Below are 20,536 nucleotides of genomic sequence, written 5' to 3'. Positions count from 1 at the left end.
AAGTTTAATTTCAAAACTTACATTATTTATCCATACTAATCTAAATATATAAAAGGAAAAGGTGACTGACTGACTGACTGACTGATCTATCAACGCACAGCTCAAACTACTGGACGGATCGTGCTGAAATTTGGCATGCAGATAGCTATTATGACGTAGACGTCCGCTAAGAAAGGATTTTTGAAAATTCAACCCATAACGGGGTAAACCAGGGGTTTGAAATTATCGAATTCCATGCGAACGAAGTCGCGAGCATATGCTAGTATTATTATAAATGCGAAAGTGTGTCTGTCTGTCTGTCTGTCTGCTAGCTTTTCACGGCTTAACCGTTCAACTGATTTTGACGAAATTTGGTACAGAGGTAGCTTGCAACCCGGGACTTGCCTTGGACATAGGCTACTTTTTATCCCGGAAAATTTAAGAGTTCCCTTCCCACAGGATTTTTAAAAACCTAAATCTTATAAAGTTATAATTTATTTCATGCCATACTTTATAATCTTTTAAATAGTATTATTATTTACTCCATTTCTATGCCGTTTCTTATTGATTGTCCACTATCAAACAAATGGTTTATACGTATCCTTTGTGAGGATTGTTTGTACAAATATTTAAACGTTAATGCTACAACACAAAATAAAATTACAATCGCAAAACATACAGCAATAAAATATAACAATACTTTTATATCTGCTATGGAACTTTCATCTAATTTGACTTCAAATGTCTCGGCTCCATATAATTTTGGCTCAATAGACGTCGAATTTAGATTTTCTTGTGTTTGGATAGCTTTACTAGAAATCGGCGTCTGGAGTGATTCTTTTTGAATGTTACTTAGTTTCGTTAAGTTATTGTTTATTTCTAATAATGATATCATCAATTTAATATCATTTTCTACATGATCATTTGTAGTTACTAACTGCGGCAATAAATCTTTATTCTGATTTAACAAGTCTTTTATTTGCTTAGTATAAACCAATTGGGAATGGTTCAAGTTTTTCGAAACCTTATCTAAATTAACAGGAATATTTTCTAAAATTTTAATAATTTTAGAAAATGTTTCGTTTTGAGATATTTTTAAATAACTGTACAGCTGACCAACTGTGTCTTTAATTTCAATAACTTCGCTAGTTACATTTACATTAGTGGTTTCATTTTTAGTTTTTTCTCGTAATGCACTTGTTTTACAACGTATCCCATATATATTTTCTGAATTATAATCTAACATCTCCGCAGTAACATTTAAACCAGTATCGCTGTTTAATTTCCTCCAATCTGCCAAAGCATCACATGATATACTGTTACCACCAATAGTTAACAATGCAACACTCATTTCAGAAAGTTCTTTGAAGTCAAAACTTGCTAAATTATTGTTTTCAAGAAACAATTCAGTCAAATATGGCGAAGTGTGTAGCAGATTCACACCAAATGTATGTATTTCATTGTTGGATAAATTAAGAACACGAAGGTTTCTAAGCCCATCAAGTGCTCCAAATTGTAGAGATTGCAAATTATTACCATACAGATTCAAAGTGTTTATCATGTTATTGGATAGAAACGTCCCTGGCTGTATAATGGAAATCATATTAAAACTTATATCAAGCCAATTAAGAACAGCCATATTTGGAAATGAACCTTTATCCAACGCTTTGATTTTATTTGAACTAATGTCTAACTTAAGAATATTGTAAATGTTATACACAAAAACGGAATTTACATCTTTAATTTCACAATGTGACATTATTAATGTTGTAATTGAAGTATTCACAGCATTGTTAAAATTAAATGGTCGCCTTACGTTTCTTAAAGAAACTTCTGATAAAACTAAATTGTTAAAAATATCACTTTTAATATGCAAATTCAAATTATAAAATAAATTTATATAATGTAAATGAGTTAATGTTTGTAAGCCATCAATAGAAAAGATATTATTATAAGCTAAATTTAGTTTTTCTAAAAGCAATAGATTTTTAAAAGTTTTACTTGTAACATTGTTTAATTTGTTATGGTTTAGATATAATTCTGATAATTTTGAAATGCTTGAAGTATTAACGTAAAATTTTTCTAAAAGGTTATATGATAAATCAAGAATGCTGATAGCCCCAGTTGCTTTAAATGTATCATACTCAATTGTTTGTAACTGACCATGCGATACGTTTAGATACTTAAGAGAAATCATTCCTGAAAATGACTCATTGAGACAAGAAATCAAGCTTGTATTGAATAAGTCTAAAGACTTTACCTTATATAGCCCACGAAATAGATTTGCTTTTATAGAATCAATAAATGTGTTGCCACTTACATCGAGTTCAGTTAGGTTTACAAGATCAATAAATGAATTAAAATCAATATCCACAATTTTATTTTGCGACAAGTCCAACTTGACCAAACTTGTCATATTTCTGAACATATTAGGAGTAATCTTTTTTATTTTATTGCTCTGTAGGTAATATTCAGTCAATTGTAGAAGATCACTTGTATAAAAATGGATATCAATTAAATTATTAAAAGACAAATCCAGTTGTGAAAGTTTTTGCAATGATTGAAAAGCAGAATCTGCTATATTTTCAATTAAATTGTTACTCATATTCAAATACCTCAAATCGGAACTCAAAGAGCTAAAAGCTTTATCGCCTAATTTTGTTAACTCCCCGTTGGTTAAATCCAAGGTTTCGATAGACATGCCTGCAAATGTGTCATTTTCAATAGATCCACTTATATGGTTATTTAGAATATCAAAATAAGATATGTTAGTTGTTCTAAATACGCCTCTTTCTATAAATTCTATAGCATTGTACGAAAGCGATAATGTGTTCAGGTTTATGTTGTTATCAAATAGTGGCTGTCGAATAACATTGATTTCATTATGACGTAAATCTAATTTTTTAAGATTTGTATTTGTAGCTAGAGATCGATCTTCAATATTTTTTATCAAATTTGAACTTAGGTTTAGTTTTTCCAATCCGATCAAGTTCTTAAAATTTAACTCAGTCAGAGATGTTAGTTGATTATAATCTAAAGTCAAATATTTTAACCTCCTAAATCTTGCAAAGGGTTGACCGATTTTCGATAATTTATTGTTTGAGAGTTTCAGTGTCTCCAATTGTGCTATTCCCTCAAATGTTAGTATATCTAATTGTTGAAGTAAATTATATGAAAGGTCCAAATATTTAAGTTGTGTAAACCTTGCGAAGCAGCCATCTGATAGAGATTCAAGTTTATTATAACTAAGGTCAATAGTAGTAATTAAACTAGGCACAGGACTCTCGATTAAGTCTTCTTCAATGGTTGATATACAATTATGAGATACATTGAGATACTTCATTGAAACCCCAGCTGATACTTTTCTTAAGTTTATAATTTCAATTTGGTTGTATGTCAAAGAAAGCTCAGTCAATTGGACTAAGCTACCCACAACAATTGGTATGGATACTAAATTGCCCCTTTCAATGTTCAAACTTACTACGTTAGTGCTTGCATCTATTATTTCAATTAATGGATCCTCCGAAATATCGATATCTACATCTCTAACGTTTACGTTTAAGTAATAATCAGTCTTTAATTCTTCTTCGTCATGACCCGTATACTGGTTATAATACCACACGCCACTTTTTATACAATCCCAATTCTTCACGATATTCATTAAGTCTCCCGTTGTCCCATCGCAAGAAATTGTGGCAATACATATATCATAAATTTTTGGTAAATTTTCTAGTAAGCATTGTCCATCTACGCCAAGAACCGTTGCAAAAATCAAAGAACTAAGCAGCAGCATGGTATCTGGAAATAAATACATAAACTTTACCTCTTTATAATTTAATAGCTTGAATTAATAATAATAAATTATTAGCTTTTTACTTTTGTCTAAGATTTCGCTAGTCAAGATTTTGATTATTTTAATTATTATTTTGTAATAATTACAAAATAATAATTTAAAAAAATATTTAAGTATTGTAGTGATTTAACTATTGTTATAATATTATTATATTTACATTATATTATTAATAGTTATACATATTATAACTAGCTAATGCCCGCGACTTCGTCCGCGTGGATTTAGGTTTTTAAAATCCCGTGGGAACTCTTTGATTTTTCGGGATAAAAAGTAGCCTTTGTCACTCTCCAGGTCTTTAACTATACTCATGCAAAAAATCACGTCGATCCGTTGCTCCGTTGCGATGTGATTGAAGGACAAACCAACAAACAAACACAGTTTCACATTTATATTAAGTATGGGTAGTGATATCATTATTACATTTGAAAGATAGCATCGAATTAACCGTACCAAACAAGTAATTAAAAAGCCATTATTTGATTTCTTACCAATTGTGTCGTTTCAAGCTTTCACTTCTTAGCTTTTTTATATTATATTATTTAACATGATGGCTTCTGCACTGCATGAGAGACCATAGCGAACTACGGAACATTATGTTTGATAGAAAGATATATTATTTTAATTTTATCAAAGCAATATTATCACGGATGTGGTTTACCTAACTAATATTAATTATGAAATCGTGTCAATATGTCTTTCTGCCTAACTAGATATGTCTGTGTCATTCCGTCTGTCTATCTGTTCATGGCTCAACTGATCTTAAAGAATTTCAGCAGTAGCTTGTGTCACAGCCACACAGACTTTACTGTGTACAGTAAACACAGGTTTTATTATAATATTTTCTATATACACTACAGAGTGTAACCAGAACGCTAGCACTAAAACTTAGCGTTGTTGTTATACTACCTACTACCTAAACACAATCCAATACCAATAACCATTTGCCTTATTTTGTAGTTTTAGTGATTTAGTATTTTTCAAACCCGCAATGTATAGCGTGCAAAACTCGACGCGGCATTGACTCCGAGTGGCCTACTTACGCAACGTTCGTCGACCTCTAGTATCAGTCAGATGTTTTATTTGCAATAATATCTATATCGCAAACTTTTACAAAATTATAGGATTTTTTAATATATTTTTTTTCGCGTTTTTTGTGGTATCATATCAGTAATCATCAGGTTCAGTACTATCACCTGTCTTCGTTTTTGCCAGCGTTCTGGTTACACTCTGTATCTAAAAAACCCATATCCATATTGATATGCGAAAGTGCGTCTATTTGTCTGTCCACTAGCCTTTCTCGGCCCATCGATCGGCCCATACCGGGAAAGGACCCGGAAAAATCAAAAAGTTCCCACGGCTTTTGAAAAACCTAATTCGCGGGCTTCATCTAGTAAACTATAAAAGCTATTAAGTTTTTAAAAGTCTAACTATACCCATGCAAATAATATAAAAATCACGTCGATCCGTTGCGCGACTTTTTTTTAAGATTTTTAAAAACCTAAATCCACGCGAATGAATTCGCGATCATCAGCTGGGCAGGTAGTAAGAGAAATAAAAATACAACTTAAACTAGGACAAGAGACCTGATGGTTTGACGCTGGTTCCCTGGGAACGGGGACGGGCGCTAATGTGAGACACAACTTGCGTTGACACATTGGCCCCGTGTCATATCAGGAAGACAGCGTCAAGACCGGGAGCCGCAGCAGAAACAGCTGAAAACGGCAAACGGTGCAAGTAGTATGCCTCTCTTATAGAGAGTTACATTTTTGTGCCGTTTGCCGTGGAGACCCTGGGGCCATCATGTTTTATATAGTAATTAGACTTGATAACTTAATAAGTAGGTACCTACTTTCTGTTGACACAATTATTATTAACTTAAACTTACACTTTAAGATACGATTGAAATTGGTGTACTGAAAACAAAATTCAAACTACCTACATGGTTATCTATGGTTTATAATGATGATGATGAATCAGAGTAGGTATATGACGTATGTACGCAACGCAACGTAAGGATAGTCTTTACTGTGCTATATCTACAGTGGGGCGTCCATAAATTACGTGAGATGTTTAAGGGGCGGAGGGGGTCGAGTCAAATCTCATCTAATCTTACGTTGGAGAGAGGGGGGGTCTCGGCAAATATCACGCAATTTTTTTCTGATTGAAACAAAAAAATTATACTATTTTGGTCCATTCCAGATTGTACATGTTTAAGATTTAATCTTAAGCGTTATCGTAATACGATTAAGATCATTAACTAATTCGTTAGAAAGAAAATAATTTCATTCAAGTATCCAACGCGTTTACGTAAGAAACCCACATTTTGAAAAATCTCACGTGAGATTGGGGGATGAATATAACCTCACGACATCTTACCAGGGGGGGGGGGGGGGGGGGAGGGACAGAAAATTCAAAAAAAAAAACACCTCACGTAATTTATGGACGCCCCCAGTCCATTTAGTTCCTAGAATAGTTGTCTTAGGTAATAAAAACCATAGAAAACAAGCTAAGCTGATTCATAGCTCCATGTTGTTATAACCCATGTGAGACCGGGGTGGGCGGTTTGTAAATAATATAAATAGTGCATTATAGATTAATAAGCGATTTCCTTTTCCCTTATGTGACAAAGATAACGTGCAACGTGTCACTCATACCTATATAACGTTTTGTCGGTCTTAACAACAGAGAGAGTGCACTAGAAATCTGCTATTTCCTTCTAAAGGTCGATGTACATTACTTTCAGCCGCGCACTGTAATGTATGAAGTAAGGGCAATGCAAATCACCTTGCTCACGCACTTGGCTGAAAGGCAGTAAGTGAGATATACACGCATGTGGTGTACACAGGTAGTGAGCCGATATCAGTACCCTTATTTTATCAGTACCCTTATTATATCAGTACCCTTACACACTACTACTATCTACACGTCGCAACGGTGCAACGCATTGACGTGATTTTTTGCATGGGTATAGATAAAGACAGGAGAGTGGCATAAGCTACTTTTTATCCCGGAAAATCAAAGAGTTCCCAGGGGATTTTTGAAAATCTAATTCCACGCAGACGAAGTCGCGGGCATCAGCTAGTGTATAATAAGCAAACAGTACAATAACAAAGACGAAAAAGTCATTATGAATGAACAACCAACAAAAGAGCTTTAGCTGTTTTTCGTACTGAGTACCTTGTTTCCGGGGATAGATATTAGGTACGGAAAACAGGCTCATTTGTGATTAATGATGAAAAAAATAAGATTTCACCACAATTTGGCACCAAGCTTGAAAAACACAAGAATTGATGTATATCGGCATACTATTTTATCCCAGGATATTATAAAGAACTTCTATAGGATAAAAAACAACTTTTTTATGCAGACAAAGTTGCTGGTAAAAACGAGTAACATACAGGCTGTAACCAGAACGCTGGCAAAAATGAAGACAGGTGATAGTACTGATGATCAGTGGCATGATACCACAAAAAAAACGCAGAAAAAACGCGAAAAATATTTAAAAAAATAACCTATTATTTTGTAAAATTTCACGATATATTGCAAATAAAACATCTGACTGATGCTAGACTTAGAGGTCAACGAACGTTCTGTAATTAGGCCACTCGGAGCTAATGCCGTATCGTTGGCGGGGCATTGACCCGAGTTTTGTACGCTATACATTGCAGGTTTGAAAAATTACAAATCATTAAAACTACAAAATGAGGCTAATGGTTATTGGTATTGGATTGTGTTTAGGTAGTAGGTATAACAATAATGCTAAGTTTTTCATAGCGTTCTGGTTACACTCTGTATTTTAGGTCTGATTAAGAATCACATTGTAAACCATTACCTAATTGTTATTTGTCTCAAAACTTTCCGAGTTCCCTCACACGTAGTATGCATGTATATTTGATGATAAGACATAAATGAATGTTATTATTTACGCTTTCGGGGAATCACCATTTTATCATCAGACATAGTGTTGCCATTTAAATAAATAATTATTAATTTATTTTATTTAGAGATACCTATATATACACACACACACACACACACACACAGCGTCGTATCCTACTAATAACGCCACAACGGTCGAAGTGGCGTTTTATTTTCGTTTGCAGTACCCGTAGTACAAGATTTGACGTCTCACCAAACCAAACCAAATTCGAGAGTCGAAATACTTTCGCGTTACAGTAAAATGGACCTAAACAGCCTTGAATTGAAGTCAAATATTCAATGCCACTGATTTTAATTTCGCAATGTTTCCGCTTGGAGCGCTGGCTGTAGAAGTGTAGACAAACTTGAGCTTTAAAACAAGGCATTTCAGATCCAGTTTACTGTAACGCGGAAGTATTTCGACTCTCGAATTTGGTTTGGTTTGGTGAGACGTAAAATCTTGTACTACGGGTACTGATTTAAAATCTACTCTCAAATTATTACACATCATTCAACCTAAAAAACGTTTAAAAAAAAAATTGATTTCATTTCCTAGAAATTAGCGTTTGAAAATAAGTCATATAAAACTTTAAAAAAAGAGAATTAAAATTTAAAAAAAAACAACTCTAAAACCATCTTTGCATGAAAGCAGTTTTGGATGGTTTCAAAGTCTATAACGGACTAGCTTCTGCCCGCGGCTTCGCCCGCGTGGCCTACAGGAAACAAATGGCATTTTTTTTTTCAGAAACAAACATTATAACATCAGGACGCGCACTCTGAACAGCACCGAATAACACATATATCCTTCCAACCCCCATTTCACTCCTTTAGGGGGAGAGGGGGGGGATTTTCTCATAGTCGTTTCTTAGCTGACACCTAACCTCAAGAAAAAACCTACTTTCCAATACCACCCTTATGGGCGAATTTTCCAAAAATCCTGAAACACGTATTTCTTCATTTGTGACCCAATTGTGTACCAATTTTCATGCAAATAACTTGACAAATGACGGACTTTCATACAAACTTCCATCCCCCATTTAACCCAATTAGGGGTGGAATTTCGAAAAATCCTTTCTTAGTGGATACCTACTCTTTACAAAGAATAGACTTCAAATTTCATGTCTTTAGGACCAGCGGTTTAGGCTGTGCGTTGATATCTATGTCAGTCAGTCAGTCAGTCAGGACTTTTTGAATTTTATATAATATATAGATTGTGAACAAATCACAAATGCTCAAACAAAGTACTTACAGTATGCGAGTAATCAATGTACCTACATCGGCCTTTAAAATGTCAATGGCTTTGTAGATGTCTCTGTCACTCATACTCATATATGACGTTTTATCGGTCTCCACGACCGAGACAGTGCTCTACAAATCTGCTAACTCCTTTTAAAGGTCGATGTACATTACTTTCGGCCGCGTACTGTACCTACGAAGTACCTACTATGGCTACTTCAAAATTCGAATCATGTTTTCCTACTTTGGAATTTGATGAATTATTATAAACTAGGATAAAAATAATGACGTACGCTGAAAAAAATATTAAAATCCGAATAGATTTACAAAGTTACAGCCATTTTAATTTTGGAGTGGGAGGGTCTTCTATCCCTTTCTCGCAAAACGAAAATTTGTATTAAAACCGCACGAAGATACTATGGCATTAGTAAGGTGTGACGTCAAAATGCTATATCGCTATCTCTGTCTAATCAGAAATATTTAAAGGCTTATAACTTTTTTGTTATTTGATCGATTTTTTCAGTTTACGTCATAATTTTTATCCTAGTTTATAATAAAGTAATAAAAAAATTGGAGTCAAATACCCACTTGAATTCGGATAGGGTGCAGTCCATAAAGAGCCACTATTCAATAATCAATTTCATTATACAAATACAAAGAGCGGTAACAGCGTAGTGGTTAGGACGTCAGCCTTATTTTCAGGAGGTTGGGGGTTCGATCCCGCTAACTTTTCGGAGCTGCGTTTCCAGCAATTAACTAAGTATCACTAAAACATCGTGAGGAAACCTGCATACGTAAGAGTTCTCCATAATGTTCTCATTTTTAAAAGGTGTGTAAAGTCTGCCAATCCGCACTGGGCCAGCGTGGCAGACTCTCATTCTGAGAGAAGATCCGTGCACAGTAGTGGGCCGGCGATATGTTGATCATGATACTTACAAATAGGTTACCTACGTTGCGATTCCTCGAAACAATTCGTTATATGAGCTTGTATAAAATGCATAGATCAAAGAAAGGTATCAAGACTTGGCTATACAATAAACATTTGATATGAAACATGTCATAGAATATTTTTAATATGAAGACATTCCACATCAATCTTCATTACCTACCAACATAGTCATAGCCCGCGACAGGTTGAGATGGCAAATGAGGCGGGGGGCGACGGCGGAGCCCCGCACTCTCGCACGTCATCCGCGCTCTCCCGCACTCGACCGCCATCTCAACCTGGCATCTCAAAAAAATTGGATCAGAGATCCGATTAGTGCGTATGCAATATCCTAGTTCAGTCCGAGTTTTTTATTTCCGTATGTTCACGGACTCGAATCGGATGAGTGGAATAATGGCTTTAAGAGTTGCGCACCCGGAATCAAATGCTGGACCACCCGAATAGGAAGCCGACGTCTTAACCACTCGACCATCACCGATCTAGAGCTAAAGTAACAATACCATATTTTATCCAGATAATAACCTCAGGGTGGACTACTACAGGACCACTATTTGTCACTTCGGCTGCATGCTACCAGACTACTCAACGGCCCCAGAAGCTTTAAGGATGCTCCGGTTCCTTTGGGAGGCGATAATTTTGAAGCTATTGGAACTGTTCGAGACTGTGTTCTTTTTGCTAAGGAAGAAACAGAGGCAGGCCTCGTTCCTGCACATACACCATGGAACCCCAGATTCCGCAGGCCAATATCCACTGTACAATCACCGCAACTAGGCTGCCGTAGGTATCATCATCATCATCATCATCATCAACCGATAGACGTCCACTGCTGGACAGGTCTCTTGTAGGGACTTCCACACGCCGCCTGAATCCAGCGGCGCCCTGCGACTCGTCTGATGTCGTCCGTCCACCTAGGTCTTACAATTCTGCGTCTTCCGAGGTCGCCATTCCAGCACCTTGGACCCCAACGTCTATCGGTTTTACGAATTATGTGCCCTGCCCATTACCACTTCAGCTTCGCAACCCGTTGAGCTATGTCGGTTACTCTAGTTCTCCTACGGATCTCCTCATTTCTGATTTGATCACGTAGAGAAACTCCAAGCATAGCTCTCTCCATCGCCCGCTGAGTGACTCTGAGCTTTCTTATGAGGCCCATAGTAACGTATATACCTACGTAGGTAGGTATAGAGACAACAAAATTTGGCTTCTATAAGATACCTATTCTATGACGACATACCTGTGTTCCCATTTCGCGAAGTCAGCAAAATGATGCGAGCATCAAATTTAAATAAGACTCCGGACTTTAGAACCAGACTTCACTGCAATAGCTTCACAATTGTGCTGTCCGCAGGAAGAAACTACTGGGTAAGTCTGTTTTTACTTTTTTTCCTTTTATTAGGGTTCCGTACCTCAAAATAAAACAGGAGCCCTAATATAATGGCTTTGTTGTCTGTCTGTCCGTCGTGTCTGTCAAGAAAACCTATGGGGTACTTCCCGTTGACCTAGAATCATGAAATTTGGTAGATAGGTAGATCTTATTAGCACAAGTAAAGGAATAAATCCGAAAACCGTGAATTTGTGGTTACATCACAGAAAAAAATTAAAATATTGTGTTCATGAACAAAATATAAGTATTTTCAATTTTTAAAGTAAGATAACTATGCTAAGTGTAGGCCTACATACATTCTAAAACAGATTTTTATTTATTTTTTTGATTTATCTTGCACAATTTCGAAAAAATACAACTGTAGTACGGAACCCTCGGTGCGCGAGTCTGACTCGGCCGGTTTTTTTTCTTTTAACCCTTCACTGCGATCTCACCTGGCTGCAAGTTATCATGATGTTTTCCTTCACCGTTAAAGCTAATGATTTTAACTTTCTTAATACGCACGTTCGTAAAGTTAGGTGGTCGTTAAAAGAGACTTGTGCCCGGAATCGAATCCCACACCATCATTAAGAGGCCGACATCCTAACCTCTAAGGCAGAGTGAACTAGAGTGAGGAATAAGGAGGAAACTCTCTATTTTGATACTGAATTGACTTCTGTCAAATATTAGTATAGGAGTGACGTGAAATCAAAGATACCTAGTCGTTTCATAGCCTACCTGCGTCAAATGTAGGTAACTTTTGACGCCTGCTAGAGTAAGTGAAGCTTCAACATTATGTATCAGGTTTCCTAACTGCCGTGAACTATAACTATGAACTATAAATAACAGCCGCACGTCACCCACGCTCGCCCACACCGGGTTATCGCGGGGGTTGTGCGGGTGTGCGGGGGAACGCCCTCTCCGATTGCCATCTCGACCTGACGTGTACTATAGGTATCATCATGATCAACCCATCGCCGGCTCACTACAGAGCACGGGTCTACTCTCAGAGTGAGAAGGATTTTGGCCATAGTCTACCACGCTGGCCATGTGCGGATTGGTAGACTTCACACACCTTTCAGAACATTATGGAGAACTCTCAGGCATGCAGGTTTCCTCACGATGTTTTCCTTCACCGTTAAATCCAGTGATATTTAATTACTTATAACGCACAAACTCTAGAATTTCATTAGAGGTGCGCACTATTACTGCTTCTATAGGTATAGAGTCAACATTTAGCTTCTATTGAATATCTATTCTATGACGACATACCGGTATTCCCATTTCGCGAAGTCAGCAAAATAATGCGAGCGTCATATTTAAAAAACCGGCCAAGTGCGAGTCAGGCTCGCGCAACGAGGGCTCCGTACTACAGTCGTATTTTTTCGACATTTTGCACTATAATTCAAAAATTATGATGCATAAAAATAAATAAAAATCTGTTTTAGAATGCACAGGTAAAGCCCTTTCATATGATACCCCACTTGATATAGTTATCTTACTTCGGAAATTGAATATAGATACAAATTATTAGTTCATAACCAGATATTTTTTTTGTGTGATGTAACCCTAAACTCAAGGTTTTTCGATTTTTTCCTGAATGTCTGCTATAAGACCTACCTACCTGCCAAATTTTATGATTCTAGGTCAACGGGAAGTACCGTGTAGGTTTCCTGACATATTATACCGACAGACAGACAAACAGACAACAAAGTGATCCTATAAGGGTTCCGTTTTTCCTTTCGAGGTACGGAACCCTAAAAAGACTGGACTTTAGAACTAGGCTTCACTGCAATAACTACGCAGTTGTGCTGTCCGACGGAAGTAGGTAACTACAGGTAGGTAAGTCATTTTATTTATTTTTACTAGCTGATGCCCGCGACTTCGTCCGCCTGGATTTAGCCTTAGGTTTAAGTAGTAAAAGTTTAGGGAAACTCTCGTGAGAGCTTTGATTTTCCGGGATAAAATCGGGGTTGCCTTTCTCCAGGTCCCCATGCGAAAAACAAGCCGATCCTTTGCTCCGTTGCGGTGTATTTGAAAGACAAACCAACAAATCAACAAACAAACACGCTTCCGCATTTATGGATAGTGATTCAGAATTCAGATGGTACAATATTTTATACTTAGCCTTATAATCTTACCTTAGCGGTAAAGTGCTGATGAATAAAAATATCGTGAAGAAACCTGCATACTTGAGAGTTCTCCACAATGTTCTCAAAGATGGTAGATGCATATTATGACGATTCAAAACTCGAGAGTACTTGTAAAAGTTTAATTGAATAAAAGACATTTTTATTTATTTATTTATTTAAAGGTGTGTGAGATTCTACCCCCAAAGGGTTAAATAGGGGATGAAAGTACCTATTTGGGCTTTCAAGCAAAAATGAAAAAGTAGGTAAGTCCCTACGTTCAGGGTTTTTGGAAATTCCACCCACTCACCGATTTTCGAAACCTCCAATCTACACCACCGTCATAAATTCCTATTTCAATTCCATACAATACAAGACCACTAGTACTAGTTCTTAAAAATATTGATTCTATGCATTGAAAAGTTATATTTTTGTTTTTCAGATTCAACTCTTATATTGAACCGCGTATGCAGAGAAAATGAAGGAAGGTAAGTTAGTAATTATTTATTAAATTACTAGCGACCCGCCCCGACTTCGTGCGATGTAGATAGGTACTAATGTAGTGTCAGTGTGGTTATTTTGTTATATTTCAAAAGAAGAAGACAGCATTTTCGAAAGACTCCCACTTTTTTGGATGTAACATCCGTCAGATGGATTTTGTTTTAAGTATATAAAATGTAGCCCCGGACCATAACAACGATTCAATTTATTTATTTTCCTTATTGTTGAGTGACAATTAGCTACTGAATTGTATTACGATCTAGCCTAATTTATGAGTAATAAATAATTTTATTTTAACCTAAACTTATAAATTATCTTATATACTAAGAAATTGTCCATTAACGCAGTCTTTCTTGGTTTGAAATACACTTTGCTTACGTGTTCTTTCAGCACTTACACTATGTACACTATCACTATTATACACTGACTCAAAAGGTTTGGTCCTTTTTAGTCTTTTCACTGTCTCCGTTACGTCATTCAATTGACACCTCATTCATCAAAATTGGCTCAGTAGTACATACATACATACAAACTTAATTATTTCTCATTGATTTTTATTTATTAAATAGAGGGTCTTCTAAAATACATAAAATCCAGGTCCTTTGTTAGTTTTAAGTGTAACAACCATTAACGAATTGTCAATTAAACTTAAAAAAAAACCAGCCAAGTGGGAGTCGGACTCGCGCACGAAGGGTTCCGTACCATTATCTATAAAAACGAGCCAAAAAAATGACGTTTGTTGTATGGGAGCCCCCTTAAATATTTATTTTATATAGCGGCAACAGAAATACATCATCTGTGAAAATTTCAACTGTCTAACTATAACGGTTCGTGAGATACAGCCTGGTGAAAAAAGCGCGTCTTAAAAAGCCTATATCACATGCCAGTATTTCATAGAAGCTCGCATACTAAGCGCGCGTTTGTAGTTTGATAAAAAGTTACTGATTTTACTAGTTGTCAAATACCAGATTCCTCTTTGCCCTTTTTCAGTTATAACCTTACTGGTGATTTTAATCAGCGCGAGCTTCGTCGCGGGCAACTGTCCCCTGGATCAAATGCATGCGATCGGGCTATGCTCCTATCGCATCGTTTGCATTAACACAATAAAGGATGTCAAACTGCACAGCGATTGCCAAGGCTCTAGCAACTATGACGTCAAGGTATTGTGTTTTTCTTGTCTCATTCATTTAGTGGTTTGCAATTTGAATGTTCGACTGCAGATCACGAGCTGGGTTCGATTCCCGCGTCGGGTCAAAAATAGGTTTTTTGTTAAGAAATTCTCAGTACAGTACATGGCAGAATGTAATGTACATAGACCTATATAGAAGGAGATAATGCTGGATTTGTAGAGCAATGTGTCTGTCGTTGAGACCAACAAAACGTCATATAGGTATGAGTGACAGAGACAACGCTCTACAAAGCTGAAATATCATGTCTGTATCTTACTAGCCCGGAGTAAGGAAGTTGGCGGTGTTCCGGACGGAGCACGTAAAGCCGTCGGTCCTGCACCTGACCTCTCTCCGGTCGTGTCGGATGCCCGTCCCATCGGGCTATGAGAGTGAGGGAATAGAAAGTGCATCTGTGTTTGCGCACACACTTGTGCACTGATATCTCCCGCACAGTTAGCTACATCTATAGAGATTGGCTCGCGCCGTCGCCGTTTAGTGGAGAGGATACATTTCTTACTCTTACAACAGCTTAAGAGAAGTTACCCTAGCCTAATATGTAATTACATATAAGTGGAGGCTTCGGCCGTGGCTAGCTGCTACACTACCGGCAAGGTTAGTTTAGGTAAGTAGGCTGCTAAGAAATTTAGCGTTCCTGTACAGTGCGGTGTAGAAACTAATAAGGGGTATGAATTTAATGAAACTGCTTACAGGGTTTTTTTAATAGAGAACCTGAACCTGCGGGTCACCTAATGTTAAGTGATTACTGCTGCCCATGAACATTTGCTGCACCAGAGGAACTGCCGATGCATTGCCGATTTTTCAGAAATTTGTTGGTCCGCCCCTTGAATAACCCCATTTAAGGTTAGCCCGCTTCCATCTTACACTGCATCACTTATCACTAGGTGAGATCGCAGTCAAGGGCTAACTTGTAACCGAATAAAAAAAGAAATATGATGCTGAGTATCGCCGGTGGTGTCATTGTAGATGAACCACTGAGATTATGAATAAACATATTTTTATAAGAATAATTATCAAGATAACTCCATTTCAATAGATATACCTATATTACATACCGTAGGTAATATAGATAAGGGAACAGTAGCTAAAATTAAAATCTAGCGTAATCCCCACCACCGAGCCCTAGTGTTGATTTTTATAGCACCTATTATGGTATGAGGTGCTAAGCCACCGGTGATGTTCACGAGTCAAGCACTCAACAAGTCCAAGATTATTTTTTCTATTGTATTTTACCAATGTAATGTCCTTGTAGGTCGACGTCACTCTTCAGAACGCATCCGAAACTTTCCATATCGGAGCAGATCCAGAGTTTCTCGCTATGATCACCACGCTCACTGTTCACGGGAATTGGCCAAGAACCGATCTATCATTTCTGGAAGACATGTACAGACTCCGAAACCTCTACATCGTCAATAACAATATACAACAGATCATCACTAACGATATAGAACAGAGCGGCCCATTCCGAAATCTCGTCAGTATTGAAGTTATCGATCTATCCCACAACCAGATATCGAACATTGGAGAACTTTTTCAATTTGAAATTCGACCATCCTCAATGCAATCGATATCATTGGCATACAATTCTATCGTAGAAGTTCCCGGTGATACGTTTGGCGAGCTGTCTAGCCTCATTGAACTGGATCTTTCCCATAACTTTATAAGGGAATTGAGGGAGGAACCATTCTGTAACTTGACCCATTTAAAAACCCTTAGATTAAATAACAACAAAATCAAATATCTTAACGGCGCATTGAAGAATTTGTATAACTTAAGGCACCTCTACTTGACATCTAATCAAATTCAGAAAATCGACATGGAATCGATAAATACCATAAATCATTTGGAAACTTTCGACATATCTAAAAACCTAATTGAAAAAATAGACCCAACATTGTTTCCAAGACACTGGAAACATTTTAATAATGGCACGATTTGTAAGATCCTGCTTTCAGATAACTACATCACGCACGTACCGAATGTATCGATTGAAATCGCTGAAAGATTCAGAAGAAATTCTATTACGCCAAAACTTGCTTACACTAAACTTGATTTGTCTAACAATTCCATAACTCATATCGAATACAATGCGTTCAGTCTCTTGGAGCTGAAATCGGTGGATTTGTCTAATAACAAATTGACCGATTTTATTGTAAATCCCAAAGACCTGATCTACGTGAGGTATTTGAATTTAAGCGGCAATTACTTGAACAGGTTATATTATGAAAGTTTTTCATCGATGCACAGTTTACAAAACTTCGATTTATCACATAACTACATGGAATATTTTCCCGACCAGTCATTGTCGAATACACAAAATTTGAAATACGTGAACTTAACATTCAACGATATCCTCGAACTGCACAGCTTACGAATTACATTTCATCCTGAAGGTGGATATTTGGATCTTTCGAACAACGGCCTATCGGCTCTGATTATACCTGACAATGAAGCTATAGGCTTAAGGGAGCTCGTCCTCAGTCATAATAATATCTCGGATGCGTATCTTATACGGTTAACTGATCAACATGATCTGACAAGATTGGATATGAGCTACAATTATATCCTGGAATTAGATGAATCATCCTTACAGTTACCTGAAAAATTAGGCGTCTTAGATTTGAGTTTCAACGACATTTACAGAATTGCACCTTCAGCTTTCAATCGCATGAGCAACTTAAAAACTTTGAGATTGTCCCATAATAACCTTAAAATTATTGACCATGGTGTATTTCGTGGCCTAACGAGTCTGCTGAACTTAGACCTTTCATTCAATCAGATCGGCCAGTTGGATTCGAAAGTGTTTATGGACTTACAGTACTTGAGCTTGCTGTCTCTTCGCCACAATGGTTTGAATGTACTGGATAGCGACGGTTGGCTTTCTTATAAGCAAGATTTGACAGTGTATCTGGATGGTAATAATTTGTCATGCCAGTGGCTAGCGAAGGCTTTGACTGATTTCAGCCGAGGTTATTCGAAGATGAATCCGACGGTATTGGAGACTGTAATGGTAGGAACATCAATACAGGGAATCCCGTGTGAACAGGAAGTGCAAAATTATGAAAAGCCGAAATATTTGGCTGATGAGCGGCTACTGATAGTGAGCCAGAAGATTCTTGAAGCAGTGCAGGAACAGACGTCATTAATGAAGAGATTCATGTGGCATGCGATCCTTCACGAAGCAGAGCAGAGAAATGCCAGGAACGTTTCACGTTTCTATTTTCGCTGAAAAATTTAATTTTTAATGTGTATCATTTGTAGTTTTTAAGTTAATTGTCTTTGTCATTTCATATTGTGTAACTTTTTTTCCATGTATCCTTTGTGTTTTTTAAACCAGTTAAGTACAACTTATTAAACAAATATTTTTTGGATTTTATTATTTTTTACTATCCGATTCCATTAATTGTTATTTATTTTGAAGACAGCAAATCCCTGATTGAGCACCCCGTGATTTGTTCCTAGTAGGAAACATTTTTCACCAGCTTTTGCCCGTGACTTCGTCCACGATTCATATCTTCTTTCTATATATAAAAATGAATCGCTAAATGTGTTGCTGATCGCAAATCTCGAGAACAGTTGAACCGATTTCGCTAATTATTTTTTTATAATATTCCTTGAAGTAGGTACGAGGATGGTTCTTACGGAGAGAAAAATTTAAAAAAATGGAATCGACTGTTAGGCGGTACGAAGTGCGCCGGGGCTGCTCTTTAGTATAATTTATAGCCCTCGTATATAATCCATCCATATATCAGTGAAAGAATTTTCGATCTCAAATCTGGTTTTTGTCAATTTGTTAAATCTACGAGATAAGAATCTTTAGCATATTATATTAGTAACACTTAACAGTGAGTTCGGTACTAAATGAAATTCTTATTTTTTTTTAATTTCAATATTTTAATAAACTAAAAAGAGTAGGTCTATTCTGGGCGTATTTTCATTTCTAAGGTTCCGTATCTCCAAATAAATGGGAACTTTACAGGATCGCTTTGTTGTCAGTCTGTCTGTCGGTCTGTCTGTCAAGAATAGAATAGAATAGAATAGAATGTTTTTTTATTCATGTAAACTTTTTAAAAGTGCTTATGAATAGTCAGGTTTAATTTACCACTGGTTCGGAATGCCGTTCCTACCGAGAAGAACCAGCAAGAAACTCGGCGGTTGCTCTTTTTAATTTTTCAATTTACAATGTTATTATACCGTACTATACAAGCCATTGCAGCCCCGTGCATTGCTGGAGCGAGTCAAATCCAAGCTTTTTTATCGTTTACATAGTCTGCGACTGTATAATATGCTTTTTTTAGGAGCATACTTTTAACACATTTTTTAAACTTGTGTAAAGGCAAGTCTAAAATTGCTTGTGGAATTTTATTATAAAATATTACACTCATTCCCACAAATGACTTTCGCACCTTACAGAGGCGGAGCGCAGGAGTAGCTAGCTTATTTTTGTTTCTAGTTTGCCTATCATGGAGATCACTGATTTTTTTGTAACTGTGAATGTTTTGTCGTACAAAAATTATATTATTGTATATATATTGGGAAGCTACTGTAAGAATACCTATTTCCTTAAATATCTCTCGTAGGGAATCGCGCGGTTTTAAATTATAAATTGCACGTATTGCCCTTTTTTGTAATACGAATATTTTCCCAATATCTGCCGTTTTACCCCACAGCAAGACTCCGTAAGACATAATACTGTGGAAATAGGCAAAATACACAATTTTTGCAGTTTCCACGTCAGTTACCTGTCGAATCTTTCTAACAGCATAAGCAGCAGAGCTGAGTTTACCAGCAAGTGTTGATATATGGGCGTTCCATTGAAGCTTTGCATCTAACGTGATTCCTAGGAACACGGTGGTCTCCTCCACTTTTAACATATATTTATTTATCATTAAGTTAATGTCCTTGGTCGCCTTTGTATTGGGCAGAGAAAATATAACACACTTGGTTTTCTTTGCATTTAAAAGTAAATTGTTGACAGTAAACCAATGTGTGACCCGCGATATGGCATTATTTACATCGTCAAAATTGTTTTTATTTCTATCGATTTTAAAAATTAGGGACGTATCATCTGCAAATAGCACAATATTGCAAGTATCATGAACGAAATATGGTAAATCGTTTATATATACCAAGAACATGAAGGGACCTAGTATAGAGCCTTGAGGAACGCCCATTAGTGAGGGTGATCCGGATGACTTCACATCATTTACACATACGGTTTGTATACGGTCACTCAGATAAGACGCAATGAGGCTAAGCGCAGTGTTTTTAATTCCATAGTGGCTCAATTTAGTTAGAAGAGTCTCGTGCTCAACGCAATCGAACGCTTTAGACAAATCACAGAAAATTCCAATGGCATTCTGTGAGTTCTCCCACGCATCGAATATATGCTTTAAAAGCATTGCGCCCGCATCAATTGTTGAT

General features: G+C 36.7%; 2 protein-coding genes across 4 annotated transcripts; one reads left to right on the top strand and one right to left on the bottom strand.

The window, feature by feature from the left end:
* Positions 1-460: 460 nt before the first annotated feature.
* LOC138403787 (chaoptin-like) lies at positions 461-4,338 on the bottom strand. Its single transcript, XM_069505638.1, has 2 exons — positions 4,321-4,338; positions 461-3,777 (listed from the first exon to the last, which is right to left on the bottom strand). Exon 2 carries the CDS (start codon positions 3,770-3,772, stop codon positions 518-520), a length of 3,255 nt encoding a protein of 1,084 aa, XP_069361739.1. The 5' UTR covers positions 3,773-3,777; positions 4,321-4,338; the 3' UTR covers positions 461-517.
* Positions 4,339-11,184: 6,846 nt separating this feature from the next.
* Positions 11,185-18,483, top strand: LOC117991962 (insulin-like growth factor-binding protein complex acid labile subunit). 3 transcript variants are annotated; one of them, XM_034979600.2, is made up of 4 exons: positions 11,185-11,294; positions 13,867-13,912; positions 14,916-15,085; positions 16,365-18,483. In XM_034979600.2, the coding sequence occupies exons 2-4, from the start codon at positions 13,903-13,905 to the stop codon at positions 18,339-18,341; spliced, it is 2,157 nt and encodes a 718-aa protein (XP_034835491.2). In that variant the 5' UTR covers positions 11,185-11,294; positions 13,867-13,902; the 3' UTR covers positions 18,342-18,483. The 3 variants fall into 3 exon arrangements, with proteins under 3 accessions (XP_034835491.2, XP_069361701.1, XP_069361700.1); XM_069505600.1 differs by lacking the exon at positions 11,185-11,294 and adding an exon at positions 13,116-13,133; XM_069505599.1 differs by lacking the exon at positions 11,185-11,294 and adding an exon at positions 13,119-13,137.
* The last annotated feature ends 2,053 nt before the right edge of the window (positions 18,484-20,536 follow it).

The sequence above is a fragment of the Maniola hyperantus genome, chromosome 20 (genome assembly GCF_902806685.2).
Source record: "Maniola hyperantus chromosome 20, iAphHyp1.2, whole genome shotgun sequence".
Lineage (NCBI taxonomy): Eukaryota > Metazoa > Arthropoda > Insecta > Lepidoptera > Nymphalidae > Maniola > Maniola hyperantus.
Note: the sequence above shows the minus strand (reverse complement) of the source record. Positions and strands in the feature narration are given on the sequence as shown.